Genomic DNA, 26,902 nt, shown 5'->3' on the forward strand with positions numbered 1-26,902 from the left:
ACAAGCCATTCTTGAAACAAGCCTTACTGTTGGCTGATGGGTCTTTTTTTGTTTTTTCCAGGTTACTTATATGATGAGATCTTTGCTTCCTACTTGATTTTTCTACTATTTTCTTACTATTAATTTGGGCCAAAGGGGTAGAGTGATAACTACTTAAGTCACACTGAGAGTTAGATAAATAAAAGCCTTCTCTATTTTTTCTTTTACTAATAATTTTATGATCGGTCACTCATGCAGTTTCTAATGGGAGTCATAAATACCTATTTTCCATTAGCATTGAGCTAGGAAGTAATATCTGGGCTAACCACGAATCCAGTCAATGCCGGTTTCTGCCGGTTTCCTTTAAAAACTGAAATGGGAGCCTAACACTTCAAGCAGACTCAATTTTACACTCCACCAGGTCTATAAAATACAGAGCATCGCTCCCATATCTGCTTAGATTGCAGGTTAAAGTTTAACTTTCTTACTTTCAAATTGCCTTCTTGCCAAGGGATATAGAGCAGCAAGTGCGATAGGCAGAAGTTCTTTATAAAAACATTGGCCCATCTTTGCTTCCAAGCTTCCAGATAAAGAAAAGGAAAGAAAAGAAAAGAACAACAAGACGGAGAACAAAAAGACAAATTCTGGGGCTAAACAGACAGGAACGTATTCACCTTTCAGTAAAGAGTTTGAGACTTCGGGTAGGAAAACAGTCTCATGGTACATCGTAGTGTTCTCTGAACCTGCGGGGAGGCAGGCATATTCTCCAGTGAGTATTCCTGGGGGTAATAAAAACACATTTAATTTATCTCAGTGACAGTGCAAAATTAATGAATACTTGACCTGAGCAGATATTAGAAGGGCCAGTAGCAAAATCATTAGAATAATAGCAGAGAGCACTCATGGGGATTTCCTCGGATGCACCTTATGGTGTGCAGACCCTTTACCTGCATTATTCCATTCAACCTGTGGTTATTGTTCATTCAGTAAGAGATAGACTTATTTTCTCTGTTGGCATTTTCTCCCTTAGTAATATCAGCGAGTTCCAGGATCTTATGTATGATTGATATGATGATGACTGTGACATTTACATCTTTAGCCCAGACCATGATTCTCAACTCCAGACCCATAGATGCATCCGGTCAGCTGACACCTCTACGTGGATGTCCAATCAGTGGGTCTTCCTTTAGAAGTAAGGTCTATGTGAACAAAGATTTTGTTGTGCTGGCTGTTCATTCTGGTGTCCATACTGCCTTGGACAGGGTCTGGCTTATAATAAATAACTCAGTAAATAACTGAATGAATGAATGAATGAATGAGTGATGGGCTGTCTCTAGTATCCAGAACTATGCTAGGCATTGGTGGTAACAGGATAACTGAGATCTCTCGTCTTGAGATGTTCACATCACAGAAGGAATGACAGATACTCCATCAGGCCGATGATATTATAAAGCAATCAGAGCTGGCAAGACACAACTTTGCATGCTGCGTGGAAGTCTGAGGAGACTCGTCCTCTGCGAAGCCCCGTCCACACTGAGATGAGCCTGTAGAGAGACTAAAGAGAGAAAGTGCAGGAGGAAGAAAGGCAGATCCATGGAGAGGAGATGGTGCAAACAAAAAGATTAAAGTTGACAATGTAGGCTTTGTTCGGAGAGTAGCAAATTATCCAAGATACGATGTCACACGGTGTGCGGGAGGAAATGACAGGCAGTAAAGCTAGGTTATTGTTTCAAATTCCATTCCCCAAAATGGACCTTATTCCTTTGTCAGTATCAAGCTGGAAGAGTACAAAAGGCCTATTTTAAATGCTTTCTACACATGATTTCATCCCAACCTCTCAACGATCCTTTGCAGGGAGGCTTATTATTATCCCCCCCTTTATGGGCCAAGAAACTGAGGCATAGAGAGACTAAGCACCTTGCCCAAGGTCACAGAGCTAACAAGAATCAGCAAATGGATTCAAACGCAAGAAGTATAATCACAGAGCCCTCACCCCTGAAGATTCTAGAACAGTGCCTCACTAGGAAGTGTGCAGTGGTTATTAATAATCACGATTGCTGCCCTTTATTGATTAATTACTATATGCCAGTGTGCAATTCAAACAATTTCTCAAAACAGCTTTATGCAATTGATGTATTATTCCCAGTTTATAGATTTTAAAATTGAGGCTTAGGTAGGTCAAACACATCATCCACTATCAGAATTGAGAAATAGACCCGGGGGGGAAAAAATGGAGCAATGGAATGATTTGCTAGCATGAGGGCTCCCAGGTACTTTTCTTCTTCTTATAAGGGCGGTGACAGATGTCGCTGTAATTAGTACTGATACTACTACAAATAACAACAATAATACAACTGTTTACTACGTCCCAATCACACGCACCAGCTCATTTTATGTCCAGAGTCACTCTATACTATAATATTAGGTTGGATTTTATGCTCATCTTTATGGCCTTGAACATGCGACAGAACTGAGGCACGGAGAGTCTTACTAACTTATCCACGTCACACGCAAATGCCCGGTTGACATTGGGACTAAGCCGTCTAACTTTCTCTGAGGCAGGAAATCAGCTTAACCCTAGAAAGAACATAACAAAACCTAGATCTCTGCTTGGTTTTCCTAATGTTCTGTTTGAAATAGGGCCATGATAGAAGCTCTCGGCTGGCTCAGTCGAAAGAGCATGTGACTCTTGATCTTGGGGTCATGTGTTTGACCCGCACCTTGGGCATAGAGAGTACTCAAATAAATAAGATTCAAATGTGGTCCTGACAGATAAATGTTTTCTGGCAAAGTATTTACCAGCATCCCTGATATTAGCCCCAAAACATCCCCTGATATGCCATCAAGAATTGATTACTAAACCTACCCAAACTCTTTTTAATTTCCTGCATAATAGATCCCAGCTCTTTAGTGTCTGCTTGCTGAAGCAACATGCAACCCGGTAACGTCTTATGGATCATACATTATACTTTATGTAAACAAAATTTCTATCTGTCTAATATCTCGTAATGAGTTTTAACTAGACTTACCGTGGTGATCATTTTGCAAAATATGCAAATGTCGATTCATGATGTTGTATAGCTAAAACTAGTCTGTTATATATCAGTGATTCCTAAATAAATAAATAAATATGTAAGATTTCCATATGTTTATTCTTTTACAATAGGCTTTAAATTAACAATTTAAAAATGAAAAAAAATAAAAATAAAAAAATAAAAATGTATCACCTGCGTATTATCTTCTGAAACAAAGGGAATAAAGCCTGTTCCTAATGACCAAGATCAAACGTTGGTCATTGACTATTTTGTTATTATTCTTTGCTGTAATGTGCTCATGTGCCTTTTTAACTTTACTTTTCCTCCTCTGTTCTCAGGCAATCGGGGGTCACTTCTAGACTTCAGAGTCTGTACATTCGAGTTGAAGTCCTCACTCATAGCTTCCTGTTTCTATGTCTTTCATAAGTTACAACATTTCTTCCCACACTGATTTCCTCATCCGTAAAAGCAGGGTGACAATATTTGTGCACAAGGTGATCGTGTGGGGTAGCTATGATAGTGAAAGTGAAAATAATTTTGTTTACTACAAAGTGCCAGCTGTCAAATGTTAGGTATGATTATTGTGTCTCATGGGCTTCCTTTAGTTTGTAGCTCTCCTCTCCCATCCCCAGCTGCTTCTAAAGTGGAGTTACAAGCTTATTATAATTATATTATAATTACAAGCTTATTATAATTGGGGACAGTCTTCTTGAGGTAGGCTATCGTGATAGGCATTTGGCAAGGTGCCGTACTAGGAGTCAAGGAGAGCAGGGTGTTGATGTGTGCATTGGCCTTTGGCTTACAACCACTCGTGCTAAGGCTTTCTATTTGAATATAAATTTACAAATTTAAGGAGCTAGTTTCACAACCACGTTCAATGCGAGAAAACTCTGTTTTCTGCCTAGAGCCCTTTTGCTACTGATTTCCTGATTCTAGGTTGGGTATGTGATTTCCAGATAAGTGGAGCACTACCCTCCTTCCTCGTCTATGGTAGGCAGGACAACGGAATAGTCAGTTATGTGAACCCTGGAACCAGAGTATCCAGAGTTCATACTCAGGCTCTGCTACTGTGTGACCAAGGGCAAGTCATTCCATCTCTCTGAGCCAGTGTCTTCATCTGTAGAACATAATTTTTTTTAAAGATTTTATTTATTTATTCATGATAGACATAGAGACAGAGAGAGAGGCAGAGACACAGGCAGAGGGAGAAGCAGGCTCCATGCCGGGACCCCGATGTGGGACTCGATCCCAGGACTCCGGGATCGCACCCTGGGCCAAAGGCAGGCGCTAAACCGCTGAGCCACCCAGGAATCCCCTATAGAACATAATTTGGTATCCACAGTGTGCTGATGGGGATTTTATGAGTTAACTTAAGGAAAGCACTTACACAGAGCAAATGCTATTAAAACTGGTTTGTTACCATCATTTGATTTTAAAGACAAACTAAAGAAAGTCTGTCAGACTTGAGGAGAAACCCTTTTGTTATGGCACTTTTAATTCAGTGAGCCATCGTTGGCTATCTTTCTTTATCTCTCTCCAAGTTTCCCAAATTTTTCAAGTTTTCTCTTTGATTGTATTTCCTCTCAGCCATGGACTCTCCTGGCTAAACTATCCATCTTTTGGGTCTACCTTGATGTGTGAGTTCAGTCATATTCCTTGTTTCCTTCTCACCAAACCCCAGCATTTCTTTTTTTTTTTTTTAAGACTTTCTTTATTTATTCATGAGAGACACACACAGAGAGAGAGAGAGAGAGAGGCAGAGACACAGGCAGAGGGAGAAGCAGGCTTCATGCAGGAAGACCCATGCGGGACTCGATCCCAGGTCTCCAGGATCAGGCCCTGGGCTGAAGGCGGCGCTAAACTGCTGAGCCACCAGGGCTGCCCAACCCCAGCATTTCTATTGTAGATTTTCTTTCCATGTATAATGACTTGAAATATAATTTTTGTGTTGCTCATTTACCAAAAAGCAAAGTAAGACCCTACCATCTATGAAATAATAGCTCCTATCATAAGGAGTCGCACATGACTTGCTACGGCAATAATATGGCTAATACTAATAACAAGCATCCCAATTAGGTGATCATATTTTGAAATCCAAACCTGCATGAAGAGGTATTATTTATGTTTGTAAATAAGGTAGAGACTATCCACTCATGAATACTGTGAGAAGTAGCTCCAGCAATTTTCCTCTGAATAGTTATAGTTTGTAAGTGATTGAATCCAGTCATGAAACTGGAAAGTAATTCAAGTTATCCTAGAATGGAAATTTCAGTGTCATTATCAACAACCACCTCTAACAGAAGATGTTCAAAATAATTGGCCATTTTAAAAATACTTTTCATTTTCTGTGCGATATCTAAATATTAAATAGTATAGAGTACTAACTATAAAGGGCTTTTTTTTTTTTTTGGTCCTAACATATTTTCAGGACCAGAATTGAAACATGTGTCTGATTAACAAAAATTAGGGGGTTCTAGTTGTTTAGGGTGGTCTGGGGTGAGCTAGGACTCCTGCAGTGTTTTGGATGGATTGATTGCTTTCTACTTGTGGGCTGTGTTCCATCAGCTTGGAGTTAATTGCTCGTGTACTCTCCATGCGCACCCGAAAATAGCTCCTGGTGGGTGGATAGGTGAGTGGTTGTGAGCACAGCAAGAGTCAAGAGGGCTCCCAGGCCTTCATATTCTTGAGATAAAGCATTTAAAGTTGGCAAAGTTTAAGCAGTTGCTTACAGTGCTTGTCCCGGGTTTGAACTCTCCATCGAGAGAAGTCAAATGATTGAACAGAAAATAGAAAGGTTTGTGTCAGATCCCAGCAACCCCACTTATTAGCTGTGGGAACTTACGTAAATTCCTTAATCCTGAAAATCAGTTTCCTCAACTGATTGTGATGCCAACCCCTCTGAGGACAGGGAGGGTTGGAGCTAAGGCATGGACTGCTCTGAATATATGGCATTCCGTCAATGCCTGTACACGTGTTCAAAGTAGGAAGAAAGACAGGGAAGGAATTGCATTGGTACCGTGTACGAGAGCTTTGGAAATCTTCACCTGGAAAGCTTGTTCTTTGCCTGTTGGGACAGATGTGAACATGAACCAAACAGTAGTATCTTCTTATTTTAGCAGTTCTTTTTTTTTATTTTTTTAAGGATTTATTTATTTATTCATGACAGACAGACAGAGAGAGAGAGAGAGAGAGAGGCAGAGACACAGGCAGAGGGAGAAGCATAATCCATGCAGGGAGCCCAATGTGGGACTCGATCCTGGGACTCCAGGATCACGCCCTAGGCCGAAGGCAGACAGACGCTCAACCACGGAGCCACCTGGGTGCCCAATTCTAGAAGTTCTCACAAGTAGTTTCCAATGTGTATAGCCAAGAATCTTCCAGTGGTGTTTACTATAAATCTAAAACCTGGAGCAAAATTCATCCAACCATCCTCCGATACCTGCCACTGGACCAAGCTTCTAAAATCACATGTAGCATATCATTAGGAGGTAATCATCCTCATCATGATTTTATTGCCACACTAATTAAGTCACTATTAAACCAATTTAATAACGCATAAACATTAGGAAGAGAGACTCAAAAGGTATTTCTATAAATGACATTAAGCAATATAGGTCAAGCCAGCTGAATCTTTGGCTAGACAAGTCAATTTAGGCTCAAACAGAATTTTAAGGTCATAGAATTTATGATCTTTTATAATGAAAACTAGATACACTATGTAAAGAAGGGTTATGCTGTGCAAAGTGGACCTCCTGTAGGTACGTCCATTATACGCTGGGGAGGCTTATAGTAGTTATTCATTGATTTCACGTGCTCAGTAAGTACAGCCTGATGTAGCCAGTGGTCTGTGGAACAAGGCAGTGGCCTCGCAGTGTCCCATGCTATGATGAAAGAAGGACCCACCTCAGTGTTCCCAGACTGGATTCCAAACCAATTCCAAGTGGAGTGACATTATTTATAAAATGGTTTTATTTCAGCATTACAGGCCTTATTTACAAATACTTGCTTTAGGAAAGCAGACCTCACACTCATATGTGTTTGTAAACCACGATGTTCTGTAGTTACATTCTGGAGGGTATGGTTTGACCTTGGATGGAGTCAAATTTGCAGAATTACCAGACTGTAATAAACTTCTACTGCAGAAGAGAAGTTGTGAGAAAGAGGAGAAAGATGCCTATTTTTAAAACTCATTCTGTTGTTCCCACGTGATTTGAATTCCAATTTCTAGCCCAACTGTGTCACGGCCTGAGGGGACTGTTTACTCAGACTAGGACAACCTTGGCCCTGAGAGAGTTAAATCTAAGAAACAAATAACACAAAGAGACAGCTGGGGAGCTCAAGGGTGTCTGGGTTTGGGAATTAGTTGTCTGATTAAAATTAAATCTGTTAGAAGATACATGAATTAAAATGCTATTTGTATTCAGCTTGTCTCAGGATGCAAAAGCAGCACCGAATTAGCAACCCAGCAAGATGCCTGCGGAGTTGCAGAGGCCTGGACATGATTCAGGTGGCCAGGGTCCCACCTGGTTCTGGTTTTAATCTTAGACACACACACCACCCAGCCTCCTTGAACCTACATTTCTCTGTGGAAAAATGTATAAATGCAAACATTTTGTTTTCTCCAGCTCTGAGATAGTGTCCCTTTCACACCTTGTTCTATTTGTTTCTAAAGTAGCACAGCATTGACTGCCACCATGGTGATCTCTCCAAGGCACCCAGGCATGGTTTCCCTGAGGCATTGGGGGGGTTCAGTGGCAGTCTAAAATTTTTTCCCCTAGAGAGAGAGAGAGAGAGAGAGAGAGAGAGAGCTGTTGTGTATATATATATATATTCAATGTTTAGTTTATTTTTTCTCTTTTTTATTGAAATATAAATTACATATAATGGAAGTCACCTATTTTGGTGTAATTCTATGAGTTTTGACAAATATAATAAAGATAAATATAATAAAGTTACCACCACCAAAATCAAGATATAGAACATATTCATCACTCCCAAAATTCCTTCACAGGCATTTGTAGTCAACCCTGCTCCCCACCACCAACCATTACGCTGTATTCCGTCTACATGGTTAGCTTTTTCAACATGTGATCAAAAATGGAATCGCACAGAAAATTCAAATATGATTTATTTCACTGAACAATGCATTTGTGATTCATCCATGTGGTTGTATGTGTGTGTATATATCCATAGTTTATTGATTTTTATGGCTGAGTAGTATTCCATTGAATGGATGTACTGCCATTTGTTATACATTTGCCCATCAAAAGATGTTTGGATTCTTTCCAGATTTGTGTGATTATACACAAAACCACTGTAAACATTCATAGGCAGATTTTAGTGAGACTATAACTTTTCATTTCGTTTGGGGAAATGTGTAAGAGCGGGATTTCTGAGTCTAGCTGCAGTACTTTCTTAAAAAAAAAATGTCTAAGGCAAATGTTGGTTTGAGAAACGTGAATAGTAAGAACATAGATATTCTTTATAACATTTTGTATACTTTTCTTATGCTTAAAACATTTTTAAAAAATAAAATAGTCTTTAATAAAAGTTATGCAATAGAAGTCAACTCAAAGAAAAAATATATATATATGTATGTATGTATATAGCTGTTCCCAACTCTTAAAATAGCGTATTGACTGAGCTCATCATTTTTGGTATTAAAAAACCAAGGGTCAAATCCTAGCTGTGAACCTGACTTGCTATGTGACCTTGAATAAATTATTTAAGCTCTGTAAGCCTGTTATTCCTTGTAAAATAAGGGCAATAATAGGTCTCTCACACCATTTTTGTCAGTATTAGAACGAGATAATACACAGCCAAGCTTAGAGCAAAAGCTCTCTATAGAGTGGTGATTTTTATTAATAATCTCAGCAGAATGCTTAAAAAATTGGACTTTAGGTTTGCTAAAGACACCTGTGTGCCTCATTACTCACTAGCCATTTGAGCTTGAACAAGATAGTTTGACTTTCCAAACCTCAGTTTTCTTATCCCTAAAGTGGGATCAAAAGCCCCTCTCTTGAAGGGTGTTGTAAAGATTGGTGTGATTGGCTTGCCCATTGTCCAACTGGGCAAACTATGAGAAACAAGACCTGCTTTTACATGTGTTGTGTGTCATTCGAACATGGATGGATGTATCCATTTACTAGGGCTACCATAACAAAATGCCACTGCTAGATGGTTTGAACTGCAAATTTATTTTCTCACAGTTCTGGGAACCCAAAATCAAGATACCCGCAGAGTTGGTTTCTCCTGACACCTCTCCCATTGGCTTGCAGATGGCTGCTTTCTTGCTGTGCTTACACATGGCCTTTCCTCTGCTTGTGTGTATCCCTGGTGTCTCTCTCTCTCTTCTTATAAAGATACCAGTTATATTGGATTAGGGTCCCTGTGACCTCATTTAATGTTAATTACCTCCTTAAAAGCCATATCTCCACATACAGCCATACTGGAGGTTAGGCCCTCAACATACAAATTTTGAGGTGATACAGTTCAACCCGTAATGGTGCCAGAAGTCAGATTACGGGAGATTAAGGAGAAAACAGGAGAAAATGGACCCAGTGGATCTAGTCAAATTTTCTGAGATATTTGACGGTGCAGAAAAGGAGAGGAGATAAATATGTTGTTTTTATCATTCTTATTTCTGTTGGTATTGAGTGACAATATGACAAAGGAGAAAGAACATAAAGTTTGGCATCAGAGACTTGGGTGTGAATCCTGTCTCTATCTTTCTCCTATGTGACATCTGGTCACTCATGTCTTCACCTCTATAAGACCCAGTAGTACATGTGTTTAAAAATAAAAGGACAATTTTACCTCATCATGGAGTTACTGTGAGTACTAGAATTATATTAATAGAGCACCTGGGGATCCCTGGGTGGCGCAGCGGTTTAGCGCCTGCCTTTGGCCCAGGGCGCGATCCTGGAGATCCGGGATCGAGTCCCACGTCGGGCTCACGTTGCATGGAGCCTGCTTCTCCCTCTGCCTGTGTCTCTGACTCTCTCTCTCTCTCTCTCTGTGACTATCATAAATAAATAAAAATTTAAAAAAAAATAGAGCACCTATCCTGCCTCCTGCCCTATAATGGGCGCTCAATAGATGTTAAGCGTTGTATTAAAATCCACACACACACACCCCTCCCCGCCCCAAATACATTCTCCTAAAAGGTGGCTGAGTCAACCTGTGAGTTTCACAGTCGTGTGCGGAATCATGCTGTGCTCTCCAGAGTTTGCCTCCAGGAATCAGTCTTGATTGGGTTAGGTGGTGTTGCTTTTTTAACGTGTGCTGGTGATTACTGATGATTTCAGGTTTTTAGAGCCTGTCAGCCTCCTAGAAATAGAAACAGCCCTTTGGCAGGTAGGAGTCATTAGGAAATAAGGTACCAGTCAGCCGGGAAAACAAGAGTCCACAGGCAGATGCTTCCAGTGCGGTGCTTTGAATATTGTGTATGATGCTCAATCCTAGCACACACTTAATTCAATTAATTACACTGACCCTCTGACTCTGGGTCTTTTGTCTCCGTCTCAGCATCAGCACGTCTGTGACAGCTGGAGGAAGGAAGTGTGTTGGTGGTGTGGTTCGGATTGCTGTGTGGTTACAGAGGCCAAGGAGTGAATGCACTGTTTTGTTTCTTTCCAGTGGAAGGGTCACTGTGTCTACAAAAGGTTACGCTATGATTGAAGCACTACTCAGAAAATATGATTAAAATTTCCTCTGCCTTTGCTCTTGCTGTTTCTCGGAACAAGGCATGGAGAACACAGAGATTCCAAAGAAGGCATCTAAGGTCTACCAAGGGTCCACAAACCTCAGTTTGAGAAATAATTTTCTAGAGGGCTGCTAAGGTTCAAGGGGTTCCAGGGGAATGGAAACTTTAGTAGCAACACCATTTATTTACTGATTCATTCATTCATTCATTCACTCACCAAATAATTATTGAGTGATTATGGGTACCAGACTGTTAGACCCAGAGGATATGCATATCTCTAAGACATTGCTCACATCGCCAAGTAACCCACAATGGAGAAGGCAGGCATGGACAGGTCATATTATGTTTTTATGCTTCATGAGAGGTAGGTAAGGTGTGAGAGCTCTGCACAGGGTTCTGCATGGTGGAGTAATCTGGAAAGGCTTCAGAGAGGCAGTATTATTTGAATTAAATCATTAAAGATATATACATTTCAACAGGCAGAAAGAAGAAAGAAGAACATTTTAGGCTGACGGGATTATTCTGTAATCAACTCAAAAGAAGCTTATGTGAAGATATTTCTCAAGAAAGCCGGGTCTTTCTATCTGGTGTTATCTATTTACATCAAGTCTGTTCCAGGGCATTCATTTCTGCATTGGCAACTCCAGTAACAATAACACAGTCCAATTCATTGGATCAACAGCAATCTTAGGGAGCACCTCCTCTCTAAGCTCAGGACCTATTGAGTAGAATCAGCCTATTCTACTCAAATGTTCCAGTGAATGAAGGAGAAAATTGAAGGAGCCCCATATGGACTTTTTTGATTTTCCCCATAAAGCTCAGCCGGAGGTCAATTTGTGAATGCCTAGTTGCCATTTCCCTAGCTACCTGTAGGCCGCTACACATCCTTCAGGTGCATAGCTCGCTTACTTTCGCATCAATTTTATGCTTGTCAGCTCGAGTTTATTGTTGGCCTTCCCATCTTCTCATGTCCCTTTTATTTTTCTTATCTATCCATCACTATCCTGCAGCTTTTCCATCTCACAGTTCCACAATAAGCTATTAAAATACGAAGAGTACAAAACAAATGTCTGCTTTTATCCTCTCTTCCCCATTTTGACAAACACAACCATTCCAAGTACCTGTTTCACTGCCATTATTGGGCTTTTGTAAACTTGAGGGCAGTGATTAGGACACTCCAAGATTAGGGTTCTGTGGAAACCTCTTTATCCCTGCTCTGTGAGAACTCTGGCCCATCACTGTACTTAGTGAGAGAGGGCAGAAAGTAGGTACAGGTGTTAGTGAAAGGCAGCTCTGAGTATCTGAATGATGTGACTTTTGGCCACAATGACTAAATTTCTGGCACATGAGATGTGGAATTGGAATGCTAGTGGCCTGGGGCACAGAGTTAATGAAAAAAAAGCTCTTCTTCTGAACCTCTGAGCTGGAAATCTGTAGCTAAGAAGAAGGAATACAATGGAGGTTAGCAAGCCATGGCTACGGGGTTAGGCCTGCATACTTATATTCCTGGTGAGTTCTTTAGCCAAGGTGTGGATTGGATGATGGCAAGAACAATTTCTTAGGCCTCCATGGGGACCTACTGCAAAAAAAGCTGAAATTGATCAAGGATGCTATACTTTTGAGACCTGAGCACCCAGATCCTAATATAAGCCAACACCTCCTAACTAATGTTCCACATGAGCCTAGGGCAGACATGTAGAGATCACCAGATGTGACCTGTGGGGAGAGAGGGTTCTGTGGACAAATACCCTTTGGGGTCAATTGGGTTAAACAAAGTTAAACAGAATTGTTTGTTGCAGGTCCTCTGGAAACCTTTAATTTCCCTCTTTGGGTCCCACACTATAATAGCATTTATAGCATTTCCCTAACTTATATGGATATCAAATTCTTTTTACAAAGAGCATCTTTGAGAAATCATACTGTAAATATAATTCACAAAGGAAAGTACAGTATTTTAGGATATATCTGTAGCTATCGACTCCCTTGGCTGCAGAAGAGGGTCTAGCCAGAACTTCTCCCAGGCCCAGTCCAAAGTGCACCCGTGAAGACTGGGTTTATGCCAGTGAAATCAGCAGCTGATTACTCACTTCAGCACCTCAACTGGCCACTTTATTTGTAGCCCCAGGCCAAATATTTGAATCCTCAGAGAGTATTGACAGAGTCCTACCTCCTAGTTGTGTGATACACAGGGTGGTACTGATTGTCATTAAACTGAAATTCCATTTTTCCAAACCGGACTTGGTATATGCACACCAAGTCCAGGTTTTAAGGTTATTCATGATTTTGTGTACTCTTCAAACTGTATTATAAAGATGCTAATATTGTAAGATCTAATGATTAGAGCTAGTAGGGAAAAAGAGTATGTGGAATTGTCGTAGCTTCGTTATGTAAACTCTGGGAAATGTAAAGGCTACCTTAGATGGTACGAGAATCCTTCCTTTGGAAAAATCACAGACATCCAGTAAACGTTTTATTGTTCTCCTGTGTTGTTGTGTATAAGCACCAGTGACCTGTGACTGTTCTTCAGCCTCTTTTTGGTTCTCCTCCACAGACAGCGTGGAAGATGAGCTGGAGATGGCCACTGTCCGGCATCGGCCTGAGGCTCTGGAGCTTCTGGAAGCCCAGAGCAAATTTACCAAGAAGGAGCTCCAGATTCTTTACAGAGGATTTAAGAATGTAAGAACTTCCTTTATAACTTTACCTTCACACTGTTCTCAGCAGAGCATTGAGGAGTGAGAGGAAATGAGGGAAAACACATGGTTCTGTGAGAGCGCCATCGTACATACATTTCATACGGATCTTTCCTAGATGTGAATATTATCAATATCCACTTAGACTTTGGGTCACTTTGGCACAAAGTGCTCACACAAGGTGGGTGGACATTAAACAAGGATGGGTACAAAAAAAAGGCCTACTTATTTCAGTTCCTGGTATGTTTTGTTTTTTGGTTGTAATGACAAAATTTCAAGAGGCTTCAATTCTCTCTTCATTTTTGAACTATATTCTGATGTTTGACTTGAATCTTGACTATAGTTCGAGGCCCATATGGAATGCCATTCCCAACATTGGAGAAGAGTCACTCTAAGTTTCTGAAAAAAACATGCTACCAATGACAGTAGACCCTAAATGTCTGTAGGTAGTCCCTGCATCTGGTTCTTTGTGATCCAGGTGCACCTTAGGATTCTCTTTCCTGAATGAATCATCTTCAAAGGACAATGAGTGGTCCAGACAATTGACTTGTTGAACACTTGGTATGTGTTAGGTGTTAAGCTAGATACTGTAGGTTATTCAAAAGCCAGAGAAGATATCCAAGGAACTTCTGGTCTATATGGGGAGAGATGACTTGTCATGAATTTATTTGAAAGCAATTCATCCTTGGGCATTTGACAGGCTCAATTGGTAGAGTACATGACTCTTGATTTTAGGGTTGTGAGTTCAAGTCCAATGTTGGGCATGGAGCCTACTTTAAAAAAAAAAAAAAAAAAGAAAGAATGGGATCCCTGGGTGGCGCAGCGGTTTGGCACCTGCCTTTGACCCAGGGCGCGATCCTGGAGACCCGGGATCGAATCCCACGTCGGGCTCCCGGTGCATGGAGCCTGCTTCTCCCTCTGCCTATGTCTCTGCTTCTCTCTCTCTCTCTCTCTCTCTGTGACTATCATAAATAAATAAAAATTAAAAAAAAAAGTTTTTTAAAAAAAAAAAGAAAAAGACATTTTATTCTTAAAAGTATCAGATGATTGTGTTTCAAATGGCATACACAGGCCAACATGTGCTATGTTCTTACACACATGTAAACCATAGTAGCTACACTACAGGTTCCCCTTGAAATCCAAATTATTTTTTTAAAGATTTTATTTATTTATTCCTGAGAGACACACAGAGAGAGAGAGAGAGACAGAGACAGAGACATAGGCAGAGGGAAAAGCAGGCTCCATGCGAAGCCTGACGCAGGACTCGATCCTGGAACTCTAGGATCACGCTCTGGGCCGAAGGCAGGCATTAAACCACTGAGCCACCCAGGGATCCCCTTGAAATCCAAATTAAATTACATTGATCCCTCCTCAGGTCTTCCCCCTACCAGCCCCACTATAGACTCTATAGTGTCCAAAGAGTCCTGCTAATTCCAGCCTCTTCAAATCTGACCATCTCAATTGCTACCTCTGTGCAACCTCATGCTGACCAAAAGAGAAACTCTACCTCTTTCCATAAAAGTTTACATAAAAGTTTACTCAGAGAATTTGTAACCTTAGTTGACTTTTCAGAATATGTTTACAGAGTTCCATCATGAGTATGGCATACAACCTTCCACCATCTCTCTGACTCCACGGGGTCTCTCTCTACCCCATTTCTGTTCCACCACTCTCCTTGCCTGGGCTTTCTAAGGCTTTTCTCTCCCCATTACTCCTCTGAAACCGGGTTCTCTGCTAACACCCAGGTCTCTGTGCAGGTGTTAAAAGGAGTCTGGATGTGCAATCTATCACGATGACACATGCAAATACACACGCATAAAGGGAAAGCAGCTTTGGAAATGAGGCTAGAGAATTATTAGTTATGTCTATGCTGCACCGTGTGCAGAGAGAGCAAACACTTATAAAAAAAAAAAAAACAGCTGGAATGACCACTGGCAGCAGCAATTAGACACAAAATGGTTGTCAAATAAAGGAGAACTGAATCCAGCCTCTCAGCAACCCTGCTACGCATTTACCACTCCACTGACGTGACTGCAGGTCTCTCCATTTGGGGTCAGCCTGCCTTTGGTACCATTTATTGCAAATTGAAATCATGATTACTGCCATCGTTAGCTTCCAGAGGCAGCATCTCTCTGCAGGTTGGTCTTCTCCAAGTGGCACTTCACAGAAATTGCCCGGGCTCTGACGTCTGCATTCGTTTATTTTTGTCTTTTATTTTATTTTACTTTTATTGCTCTCTCTTATTTTTGTCTTTGCCTACCTGTCCTCTTTTCTGCCTTTTGTCCTCTCCTCCTTCTTTCCAGACCCCCCTCCTTTCTCCTTTTCTTAACCTTCAGGTCCTTGCTTTATTTCTTCTTCCTGAGTTTTCTCCCTCCTTTGTCTCTTCTCCTTGTCAACTGTTGTCTCTTTTCTTTTGCTTCTCCCCTTTCCTTTCTCTTGTTCTCTTCTCTCTGCATCAGTTTCCTGTCCCACCCCCCATCCTGCACCATGAGATAAATTTCCATCAGACCTGAATGTGCCCAAAGCCTATTCACATACTCCTTTACAAGAAAGGACCCACGGTTTGCTCAGAAAATGTTAATTGATGTCTCTGATAAATCAAACACAACTGTTATTTTCATTTTGGGTTATTTTCCCCTAGCCAAATGTACAAGTCTAATAAATATACCCTGAATTATATCAAGGGAGGCATGAAAGCAGGGCAATGGCACTCATGTTTTATAGGATGGCAGCAATCTGAACCAGCTTAGCATCAGAGAAAGCAAACCAATTACTTTTGGTTTCCTGAACACCAATTATCTCAAGCTCTTAAGATCAAAAAATTACTTCCATGGAACCAATTGGGTTATTTATTTTTTAATAAAACCTTTTAAAGCCCCCTATATTTTTATTAAAAGGGTAAGCTAGTTACCAACATCTTAAGACAATGACACTTATCTAATGAAGGCTCAGTATGACAAATCACCCGTTAGTAAAGATCGCCGGAGCCCCCAAATCTTTTCCCAGTACCATATCCCTGATAGCATTTCCTCATTTCCAACACAGGTTATTAATAAAAACAGGGGATGGAAGAAAGGTAAGATAGTAAGGGAAAATTTCTCAGCCCGTCACTCTGTTTTACCCACTGAGTCACCCCCACATTCTTATTTCTCTTACCGCCTGCTGAACTGAGTCTCTTAAAGTAGGAGGCTGATAGAAATGGAGAAGATAGCAGTGTTTCTCAATCTTTAGTACCCTGGAATCAACTAAAGGCTTGTTAAAAACCAGTTTGCTGGGCACCAGCCTCAAAGATTATGATTTAGTAGGTCTGAGATTGGGGTGAAGAATTTGCATTTCTCATAAGTTCCCAGATGATGCTAAAGCTGCTGGTTTGGGGACCGCACTTTAAAAAATCACTATGAAGATACCATAAGCTTTGGGTCATTCAGACTCAAGCCCATATCTTACTTGTTTAAGCAGCTTTCTCTGAGTCAGTCGCCTATGTCTTCTTAACTCTACAAATGAGGATATTGATACCTACAGTACTGGAGTTTTGTTTTGTTTTGGCTGATTTTTGTCTGATTCTTTTAAAGAAATTAAGAAAATTTAGAAGTTTTCTTAAGAAAATTTAGATAATAAACATGAGTCCAACAAAAAGGAGTTATTATAGTATATCTCCAAATAGTCAAACTTAGTATTGTCAGTGGCCAGTCATGGTTGGCCTACATACTGCCTCACAGCGTTTTGGGTCTTGAGCTACATAACCGTGTACTAGAGATACAAGGTATTTTCTACATGTCAGGAGTCTCAAACTTAACTGCATCTTGCAATCACTCCGGGACCTTTAAAAATTACAAATAGGTTGGTACCATGCTTGATGATTCTGATGTAATTGCTTTGGGAAGAAGCTTGAGCATCGGGATTTATAAAGTTCTCCAGGTAATTATAATGTGCAGCCAAGATTGACAACCAGTGAACTAGTCACACGGTGCTTCTGTCACAAAAAGAATTGATCTGATGATGAGTCCTGGGAAGGAATTGATCTGATGGTGATGAGTCCTATGGTACTGAGAAAAATATCAATGTTTAGACAGACTACATTGGAGCCTTAGGAGGTCTTTGGTGGGCTTCCACCCCTTGGTGGAATGTGTATGTTAGGTGGGTAACAGCTCTTAGCTCTGATGAATCTGACTCAGTTAAACTTGAAGTGATGCTCAATGGTTTTTCTTTTTTTCTTAAACTTCTTAATTAAAAAAAAATCCGGGGATCCCTGGGTGGCTCAGCGGTTTGACGCCTGCCTTTGGCCCAGGGCGTGATCCTGGAGTCTCGGGATCGAGTCCTGCATTGGGCTCCCTGCATGGAGCCTGCTTCTCCCTCCTCCTGTGTCTCTGCCTCTCTCTCTCTCTCTCTATGTCTATCATAAATAAATAAAAATAAATAAATCTTTAAAAAAAAATAAAAAAATAAAAAAAATCCCATTTAATAGATAGCTAACAGAAAGCCACATCTGATAACCACAGACCCAAATATGACCCAGGTCATATTAAGTATCTATATTCATGTTTCATGAACTTGATTTGTTGCTTTCTCAAAATCAGGCATAACTTTAGTTCAATTTTAGGTGATGATGAATGGTCTCCTGGGGCATTAAGTTTTAATATGGCTGTGCCTCTCTATCATTTACTTTCATTAGTTAATAATTTATAGCATATTCTTCCAATTGTTTAAGGCACAACGTGAAAGTTGCAAGATGTTAGATTTATATGCTTTGGACACCTGGTACCTTCTTGTCCCAAATCCTTCCCCACTTCTTTTTCTTTTGCTACTTTGAATTATAATAGGTCTAAGTAACCATTAGATTCACATATATTTTTAAGGTATCACCTTAATGACTGGTAATGTCCTTTTTCCTAAAAATGCTAAGTGTTAATATCCTTTTTACCTAAGGATGAAGGATGTTTGTATTTTTTTTTATTGTAACAAATTATCACATATTTAGTGGCTTAAAAAACATGCATTCATCATGTCACAGTTGTGAGGGTCAGGAGTCCAGAAGCAACTTAACTGGGTCCTATATTTAGGGTCTCACAAAGCTACAATCAAGGTGTTGATTAAGCTACATTTTTTCTGCCTGGGATCCTCTTCCCAGCACATATAGTTGTTGGCATTTCCCTGTGGTTGTATTTCTGAGATCTCCACTCTCTTGCTGGCTGTCGTCCTGGAGCCTCTCATCTTCGATGCTGCCTCTGGTCCCTTGCCCATGACCTTCTCACAGAATCTCTTATAATGTGCAGCTTACTTCTTCAAAGCCAGCAAGAGAGAGTCTCTCTAGTCTTCTAAAGCAGAGTCTTACACGATATACTATAGTAATGAGTATGACATCTTAACCTACCATCTTTGTATATCCCAGCACTCAAGGCAAGGAGATTAAAAAGAATGTGACTTACTAGGAGTCACCATAGAGTGTGTCCATCACAGCAGTGTTCTTAAGAAGACACAACCCCAGAAGTCAGCATCTGAAGCAACTAAATTAAATCTGAAGTCCTATCTCAAGCATGGTTAATCCCTACCCTCATTGTTGTACCTACAATCCAGACATCTCCTTGGGGATTTGACCAATAGTGGTACCAAACTTTTCTTTGGTTTCTGCAAGAGGTTTGATTTTGTGGCCAAAGGAACCAACAGGAGATGGAAGTTTTTGATGTTTTTTTTCCTACACCACTTGAAGAGTTTGAGAACTTACTATATATTTAAAAATAGATGAGAGGAAGTGAGGACAAAATTATAGGGGGTCTACATTTTCTTACAAAGGACCTTTATATAAAAAGCAGTAAATCTCACTTATGGTAGAGAGGGAGAGAGGAGGAGTTTAGCACATGCTTGATAAAGAGCGGGATATGGTGTTTAGGATAGAGAAATAAGCTGCAATTGCCCTTTTGTCACGAGCCCTTAGAGTTATTCTTGAGGCTTCACAGGCTGATTGTGTAACCTTCAGTAAATCACTTCATCTCTGGCAGCTTCTGTCTCCCTGTCAGCAAATTAGGGATTAAGATCTTCTCTTCCAATCATGAAAGGGGGTGGGTAATAATTGGCTTTATTCTGCTCTTGAAAGACTCAGATAAAAGATCTTCCTTAAGTGCAAAGTATTACTCATGTACTTTAAAATCAAGGTATAAGAACAGAGTTAAAATGTAATTTTCTATACCCTCAGGGATTTTTTTTTTTTTTTTTGTCAGACTTTCAGGAAACAGGGCTTTCTGAGATGTTTATGTACAAGTCTCAGCAGATAAACATGGCAGCCCTCCTGACTTCCAAATATCGACATTATACTGGGTTCAAACCTTTCAGCTGACATATTTTATCTTGGGCAGGTAGTTTAGCTTCTCTGGACATCAAATTCTCCTTTGAAGATTCAGGCTATTAGCATCCATGCAAATGAGAAGATGATGAAAAATATTTTGCATAATTTCTTTCACTGAGAGTGTGCTCAATAGACCTTGGAGCCCTTAAGCTCTCTCCTAATCATTCTACTAAGTACAGAAGTAACTAAAATTTACAATGAACATTCTGCAATGTCATCTTGAAGCCAATTACCTTATACAAGAGTTTGTGTTAAATATAATCTGTGGAATTTGGATGCTTCTTGTTTATTTATTTATTTTTATTTTAAATTAATTACTATGCTAAATTTTTGAAATCATGTGGAAAGTATAAATTGAAATATGTAACTATCTCATCTACAATCAACTCCCCATTCCACCTTGCTGGAGGTAAGTATGCTTAACTTTCTTCTTTACTCTTGTAGATATTTTTATGTGCATGTATTTGTGTTTAGAGGGATTCTTTTGACACAAATGGGTTTGATAATATATGTATCCAACAGATTATTTTTACTTAACAATGAGCAATTGTGATTATTTAATTTTATTTTCAAACAACCATTATACACGTGTTGGTCAGGCATTCCCTGTTTGGGGATACTTTGAGTCTGACCTAGTAGATGGTCTAGTGGGTTAGCACGCCAGTTCTAAGCCTCCTCTTGGATTGCTTGCAAATTCCCATAGGGGAGGCAGCAGTTTCTGCACTACCCTTCTATCTTACCCCTGTTTCAGAGAGGGATTTACCTTTTAAGGGCTGTATCATCCCCTTACCACACCAGAACACACAACTGCCTCTCTTCCCAACAAAAAAAAAAAAAAAAAGAGAGAGAGAGAGAGAGAAAGAGAGAAATACAAATGGACTAAGGATCTTATTTCTGTTTAACCTATGAGTTTCCTGAAGACCATCTACTGAGCCTGATTCATCTTGATTCTCTATTCTTAATTCCAAATGTCTGGCCCATTATATGACTCAGTATCTGGTTTTAGAATGAAAGTACCAGACCCTGATAACAGATAAGTCATCTCTCATCATCCATGTAATGCCTAACTTTTAAAAGTTAGTAGCTTGTACATCCATTAAATTTCATTAAATGAAATATATATGCAGGATATTTAACTCTTGTTTGCCCCCTAAACCTATATTTTATCAATAAATGTTACCTCTCCATGTATTCAGTCACCTAGACACTCAGATGTCTTTCTGGATTCTTCCCTAAGAAACTGCTGCATCTAATTAATCTCCAAGCTCAGTCAGTTTTTTAGTCTTTATATCTCTCCCATCTACCCCTTCATTTTCCTCTACACTGTCCTTTCCTCTCTGTCATCACGCATCTATGTCACCACAATGGCCTCCCAATCTCCTGGACTCCAATCTTATTTTCTTCTGAACCAATCTTCACAGGGCAATGAAAGGCATCTTTCTAAAGCACAAATAGGATCTTGCTGATTCCTACTTAAAACCAATGAATATATGTCCATTGCCATTAGAAGACAGAATCAGGAGCCTTATGCACTCATCCAACACATATTTATTGAGTGTCTACTACAAGTCCAACCCTGACTACAGTGACCCAACTAGCCCTTGCTTACTTTTCTAGTTTTATCTCTCACTATCTTTTATTCACTCCCCTCCAACCATAAAGAACTGCCTGCAGTTGGTGTGGTTCCCTCTGAGGAGTTTTGATCTGCCCTTTCTTCCTGCAGAGAATACTATTCCTCATGACTCCCTTACTGTTCATAAGGCAAACTCACTCGTACACCTTCTCCACATCTCAGCTTAGATTTTATCTCAATATAATTTTTTCCATCATTCATTCTGTGAATGCTGAATATGATCCCACCATTCAACTAGGTCTTTAGGATATATTGACTAAAATGACAGGTAAGTTCTCTTGGAGTTTACATTCCAATGGGAGTTGGAAGTGGGTGGTAAAGAGGGATACAAAATGATAAGCAAACAACTAAGGAAATCCCTGCTATGATAAGAACTGTAATGAAATATATTATAGAAAGGCAGAAAAGAGAGCTTCTTTTGATGGGATGGTTAAAGATGTGTTCACTGGGAAGATGGCACTTAATTGAATATATAATATGAAGAAGGACTAAGCTACATGAAGGACATTCCAGGCAGAGAGAACAACCACAAATCCTGAGGCAGGAGTGAGGCAAGAGTGTGTGGAACTTGGAATATTCATTTTCTTTCATTGTTCCTAAAGATATTGAGAAAGTATTGATTTTAAAAGGGTCAGATGTAATATATAGTAACAATTTTGAAAAGGTGACTCTTCAGGCTGCTCTAAGAAGATTGCAGTGTAGGGTGTCAAAGTAAAATAAGGAGACCCTTGGGAAAGAAGCTTCAGAAGAGTAGGGGAAAAAGTGTTGCTTAGACCAAGATGGAGGCAAAATATGGTGTGTGGTGGAGGCTGAGCCAACTGGCCATTTTGATGGTTTAGATTAAAAGATGAAAGGAAGAGAGGACCCAAAGTTAACTCAAAGCTAATTTTGAAAGGCTTATATGTAGAAAAACTTTGACACCTTTAGCGTAAATTTGGAGACACTCCTGAAGTGTTTCCCCCAATTGCGCGGATTTAAGGATCCTTTCCATATTCTATACTCTCCCTAGGGTCAGGTACTATATTTTCTTTGCCATAAGACTCTTAACTCTTCAGATCATGCCTTGTACATAACATATAATCTATACAGGTTTGTGAATAAATGACCCCAATCAAAAAGTTCAGGGATTCATCCAGATAAAATTTTTATCTTCTCTCACTTTTTTAGTTCCCTTTACATCTACCTAGTAAGATTGAAGAGCTATCGATTTTCTCTTGGGAAAAAAAAAAAATCTAATGGTAAGGAAAGTGAAAGAGCATGACTTTTCTTGTAAAAGAACCACAAAAATACCTGGACACATTTACTGAGTTTATCAAGTGCTCCTCAAAAATATTAAGGGCAGTCTCATATGGTAACAAAGAACTACTTTTGGTTCTATTGCAAGTGTGTTCATAGTTTTCATCCAGTAGATTCTCATGCCTTATAATGCTCAGCAAATATACTGTCAAGTGAATAATAGGATCTCTGTAGCTCAAGAACCCCTCTCATCTCAGCAACATATTTCAAAAATTAAAAGAGATTGAGTGGTGGCATCTAGTAGTTCCCATACGTAGTTGAGTGGGTTCATTGCTGTAACACACAGCCCAGTATTTTAAAGGTTTAATGCAATAGGGTTTTGTTTCTTTCTCGGCTCCCAAACCCAGGCTGATCATCAACAGCTGTTCAGGTTGGGGGCTTTGCTTCACTTGTTCATTGAGGTTACTCCTCCCATCTAGGGATTCCACTACTGTCTATAGCCTCAGCACCTCCACTGAGCCAACTGTGTCTGGTTGTTGGTTAAGAAAAAAGAGAGAGAGCAAGAATACATGGGGCATGTTGGGCCTGTCCTAAAGTGGCAGACATTCCTTCTGCCCATATTCCATTGGTCAAAACTCAGTCATTTGGCTCCATTTGACTTTAAGAGAGGCTAAGGAAAAATACATTTAGAAAGAAAGTTAAATTAAACTTCCTCCAAATTGGGGGAAAGATATCAGAGATTTCAGAGATAACTTCCAAGTTCAAGTATTTCCCAGGAGGACTCACAAGATTCAGTATATAGTCATATTCAATTCTACCATCTGTTATAGCAAAAGGATACAAAACAAAACTAACCAAGGGAAAAGGTGCATGGGATCATGCTTGGAGGAGACCAGAGGCAAACTTCCAAGAGTGCTTCCCTGGTAGAATCACACAGAATGGGTTCAACTTCCTCAGCCATCAGTTGTTACAACATAGGTGAAATGCTGACTACCAAGAAAAGTCATCAGGTACTGCGTCTCCAAACCCTCCTTTCACTGATTTTTTTTAGAGAATGTCCTAAATATCTCCTACATTAGTCTAGCTAATCTTTCTAAGACAAACTTCTCAGTCTGAGAACAATGGGTCAACTGAGACTTCCAACTCATATACCCCTTGACAGATCAAGATTTAAATAATAATAATAATAAATCTCTGTCTTCTGAATGCTTTGAGATTTCCTCCTTCCTCAGCATCGTACATCAAAACTGAATAGATAACAAGTTCAAAAGCAATTTCAATCAAGGAAGTTTGTTGATAAGACTTGTTGTGCAAGGAACCCACTCTTCACAGCACAGAACCCAAGCACCAGGAGATAAGAGTATTGTGTGCATCAACCTTGAATGGCATTACTCTTTCTCAATATTTTTGGAAAAACTGAACTATTCACACAAATGTGTCACTGGGAGTCTAGTAAATATTTTTTTTTTCAAATTCAGCCCAGGATTTTCAAAGAGCCTGCTGCACAACTTTGGATGGTTTGTGGCTAAAACTAAAAAAAAAAGCAAATCTAGGGTACCATTCATCACTGCAAGCGGCTGGCAGGGAACCTACCTCATAAAGTCAGATCATTTTCCATTTTTTAAAATAGTTCCCTCTTAAATATATTCATTAATATAAGCCTAACTGGCAATTATTTTAGTGATCCTGGCAGGCACTCAAATCTTCATTAAAATAAAATAGGATGCCAAAACTTTGGAAGTCTTTTCAATGCTACATTTGAGTTGATGTGTGAGACTAAATCCTCTTAAATCTGTGTTAATTTAACTTGAGAGAAATACGAAGAAACGTGTCAAAGGAAACGAGATAGAAATTGTAATTTTTTAATCTATGCACATTCTAATGAATTATGCCTAATATGTGACATTTCAACTCCCCTAGACTTTTACGAGTTTGAGTCACAGTTTCTCATGTCAAGCTCTTCCTGGTTGTTCATCCTTTCCACAATCATATGGAGCATCTATCATTTATTGAGTACTTACTATATTCTAGGTATCTTGCTGGTATTGGATACATAATAATGAGTAAACGAGAATTGTTCTCAACTCATAAACACTGGAGTCTTAGTATAGGAAGTGTAAAATTAGTAAGAAAGGAAAAAACCAATCATGTGCAAATTGTAGTACATTCAATGAAAAAAAATAAGGATTCTGTGAGAGGCAGTCTTGGGGGCACAGGGGACCTAGAAGGTGTGATGGTCACATTTTATTTGTTGACTGGGTTAGGTTCTGGTGCCCAGTTGTTTGGTCAATCACTAGTGTGTTGTTGCCTTGAAGGCGTTTTGTAGATGTGATTAATATCTACAATCAGTTGACTTTAAGTGAAGCGTACCTTGATAACCTGGTCAGCCTCATCCAATCAGTGGAAAGCCTTGAGAACAAAAACTGAGGTTTCTCAGAAAAGAAAGCCTTCTGCCTCAATGTTGTAACATAGAAAGCCTGCTGAATTTCCACCTGCCAGTCTGCCCTACAGATTTCAGACTTGGGAGTGCCCACAGCCCCGTGCCAATTCCTTACCACCAACGGCTCATTCTCTCTCTTCCTACCCCTTTCCTCCTTCTTTTCCTCCCTCCCTCCCTCTCTCCCCCTTCTCTCTCTCTCTCTCTCTCTCTCTCTCCACCTTTCTTGGTTTCCTCACAATCCTGACTGATGCTTTTCTCAAGTCAAGGCTTTTTATGCCAGGCCTGAAGAGAAAACAACTCTTCATGAGCAAGGAAAAAAGTTATCCTCAGTTGAAGATATAGCAAGTGCAAAAGCCCTAAGGCAGGAAAGGGTTTATAATATCCAGAGAAGCAGTGCAAGTTATTGTGACTGTGGTTGAAAGAGGAGGGATGGGACCATCCAGGTGGGCACGGAGCAGGTCACACAGAGTCTTGCAAGCTAAATTTAATTCCATTTGATAGGAAGCCACTGACAGTTTAAGAAGAGCATGGATATGACCTATATTTTTAAAAAACTCTATTTGGCAGATAATGAGTTTGGTCAAGGTGGGAGAATAAGGAAGGGGAAAGCAGTAAGGAAGGTATTGCAGTAGTCTACCCTATATGTGACAGGGAATTGAACTAAAAATTGTAGGAGGTGAGATGTAAAAAAAAGGACAGAGAAATCTCTTTATCATTTAGGGCTCTTGATGGTGGGCAGCAGAAACCTAGCCTGACTGACAGAAGAAAGAGAAGTGCTTAGAAACATCTAGGGCACCTCTCTGAACTGAAGGAAAACATGAACACCCGGGCCTTGCAAGAGAGAAGCATCTGGAAAGTTCCAAGTAAACAGAAGCAGACTAACGGGGATGGGCACGATACTGACCTAGAACTACATCTGTGTCTAACACCTCTCGCTCTCTGCCTTGTAGCCAGGCTGGGCTCTTTTCATTTTCCTAAGCACACGTTCTTTCCAGAGAAATAATGGAATTATGACACCTGCAGGAGGAAATCTGGAGGCGGACCCCGTGGGTGTCTGGGAGAGTCAGAGCTCCCAACAAACCCTTCCCTTGCACTACTTCTCTGCCGACCCCAAAATCCTGCTTACCAGGCGCTTCCCCCAACACCTTTTCATCATGGTCTTAACTACAATCTTATCCACACATTACTCTTTTTTTACATCGTTGGAAAAAGAAATCACTTGTGGAGAAGAGCTTCTAGCTCTTTCTGCTCTTAAGATCTTTCCACTTGTTGTTTCCCAAGACACATTTCCCTTACTATTTAGTATGGATGGTTCCACTCTCATCCTAAATCCTGCCTCTCTTGACCACATGGGAGTAAACCAAGCCCCTACTCCCCCAAATACTCTCACTGCAGTCAGTTTGTTTCTTTCTTGGCATTACCATTGTCTGTAATAATACATTTGTTTATTTATTTGCTGAGTCCCTCCAAGATAGGATATTAATGAGGGCAGGGACACATGTATGCCCAATAACCAGGGGTTGTCTTGGTACACAGTATGTATTTAATAGGCACTTGTTGCTTGAACTCCCTCTTCAACCCTGAGCAGAGCTGTGTGCACTCTGTAAAGACCCTGGGACCAAATCTCAGCCTCAGGGAATTTGCCATGAATTCTTCCTTTAGACCTGCTTCCCATGTTATAATATCCTTGGCCTCCTTCTTGTTTCTTTGTCCTGGGTCTAGACTCTGGATCCCCCTACCAGCTATCTTCCACGTGTTCTTGGATTCCAGGACCTGAAGTCCTGAGCAGGAACCCCCACCTTTTATCAAACATCTCTTTTTGAGGTGCTTCTCTGGCTTTGTTT

The 26,902-nt window shown here is 40.1% G+C and overlaps 1 protein-coding gene across 5 annotated transcripts in view; it reads left to right on the forward strand.

Annotated features, from left to right (window-relative positions):
* Positions 1 to 26,902, forward strand: part of KCNIP4 (potassium voltage-gated channel interacting protein 4) — a 1,119,488-nt gene that overhangs the window by 997,277 nt on the left and 95,309 nt on the right. For 4 of the 5 annotated variants that reach the window (XM_072809173.1, XM_072809166.1, XM_072809159.1 and 1 more), the window contains exon 2: positions 13,271 to 13,395. In XM_072809173.1, the coding sequence (XP_072665274.1) occupies positions 13,271 to 13,395 (125 nt within the window). The remainder of the gene's footprint in view (positions 1 to 13,270; positions 13,396 to 26,902) is intronic. The other variant, XM_072809140.1, reaches the window with a different exon arrangement.

The sequence above is a fragment of the Canis lupus genome, chromosome 2 (assembly GCF_048164855.1).
Source record: "Canis lupus baileyi chromosome 2, mCanLup2.hap1, whole genome shotgun sequence".
Lineage (NCBI taxonomy): Eukaryota > Metazoa > Chordata > Mammalia > Carnivora > Canidae > Canis > Canis lupus.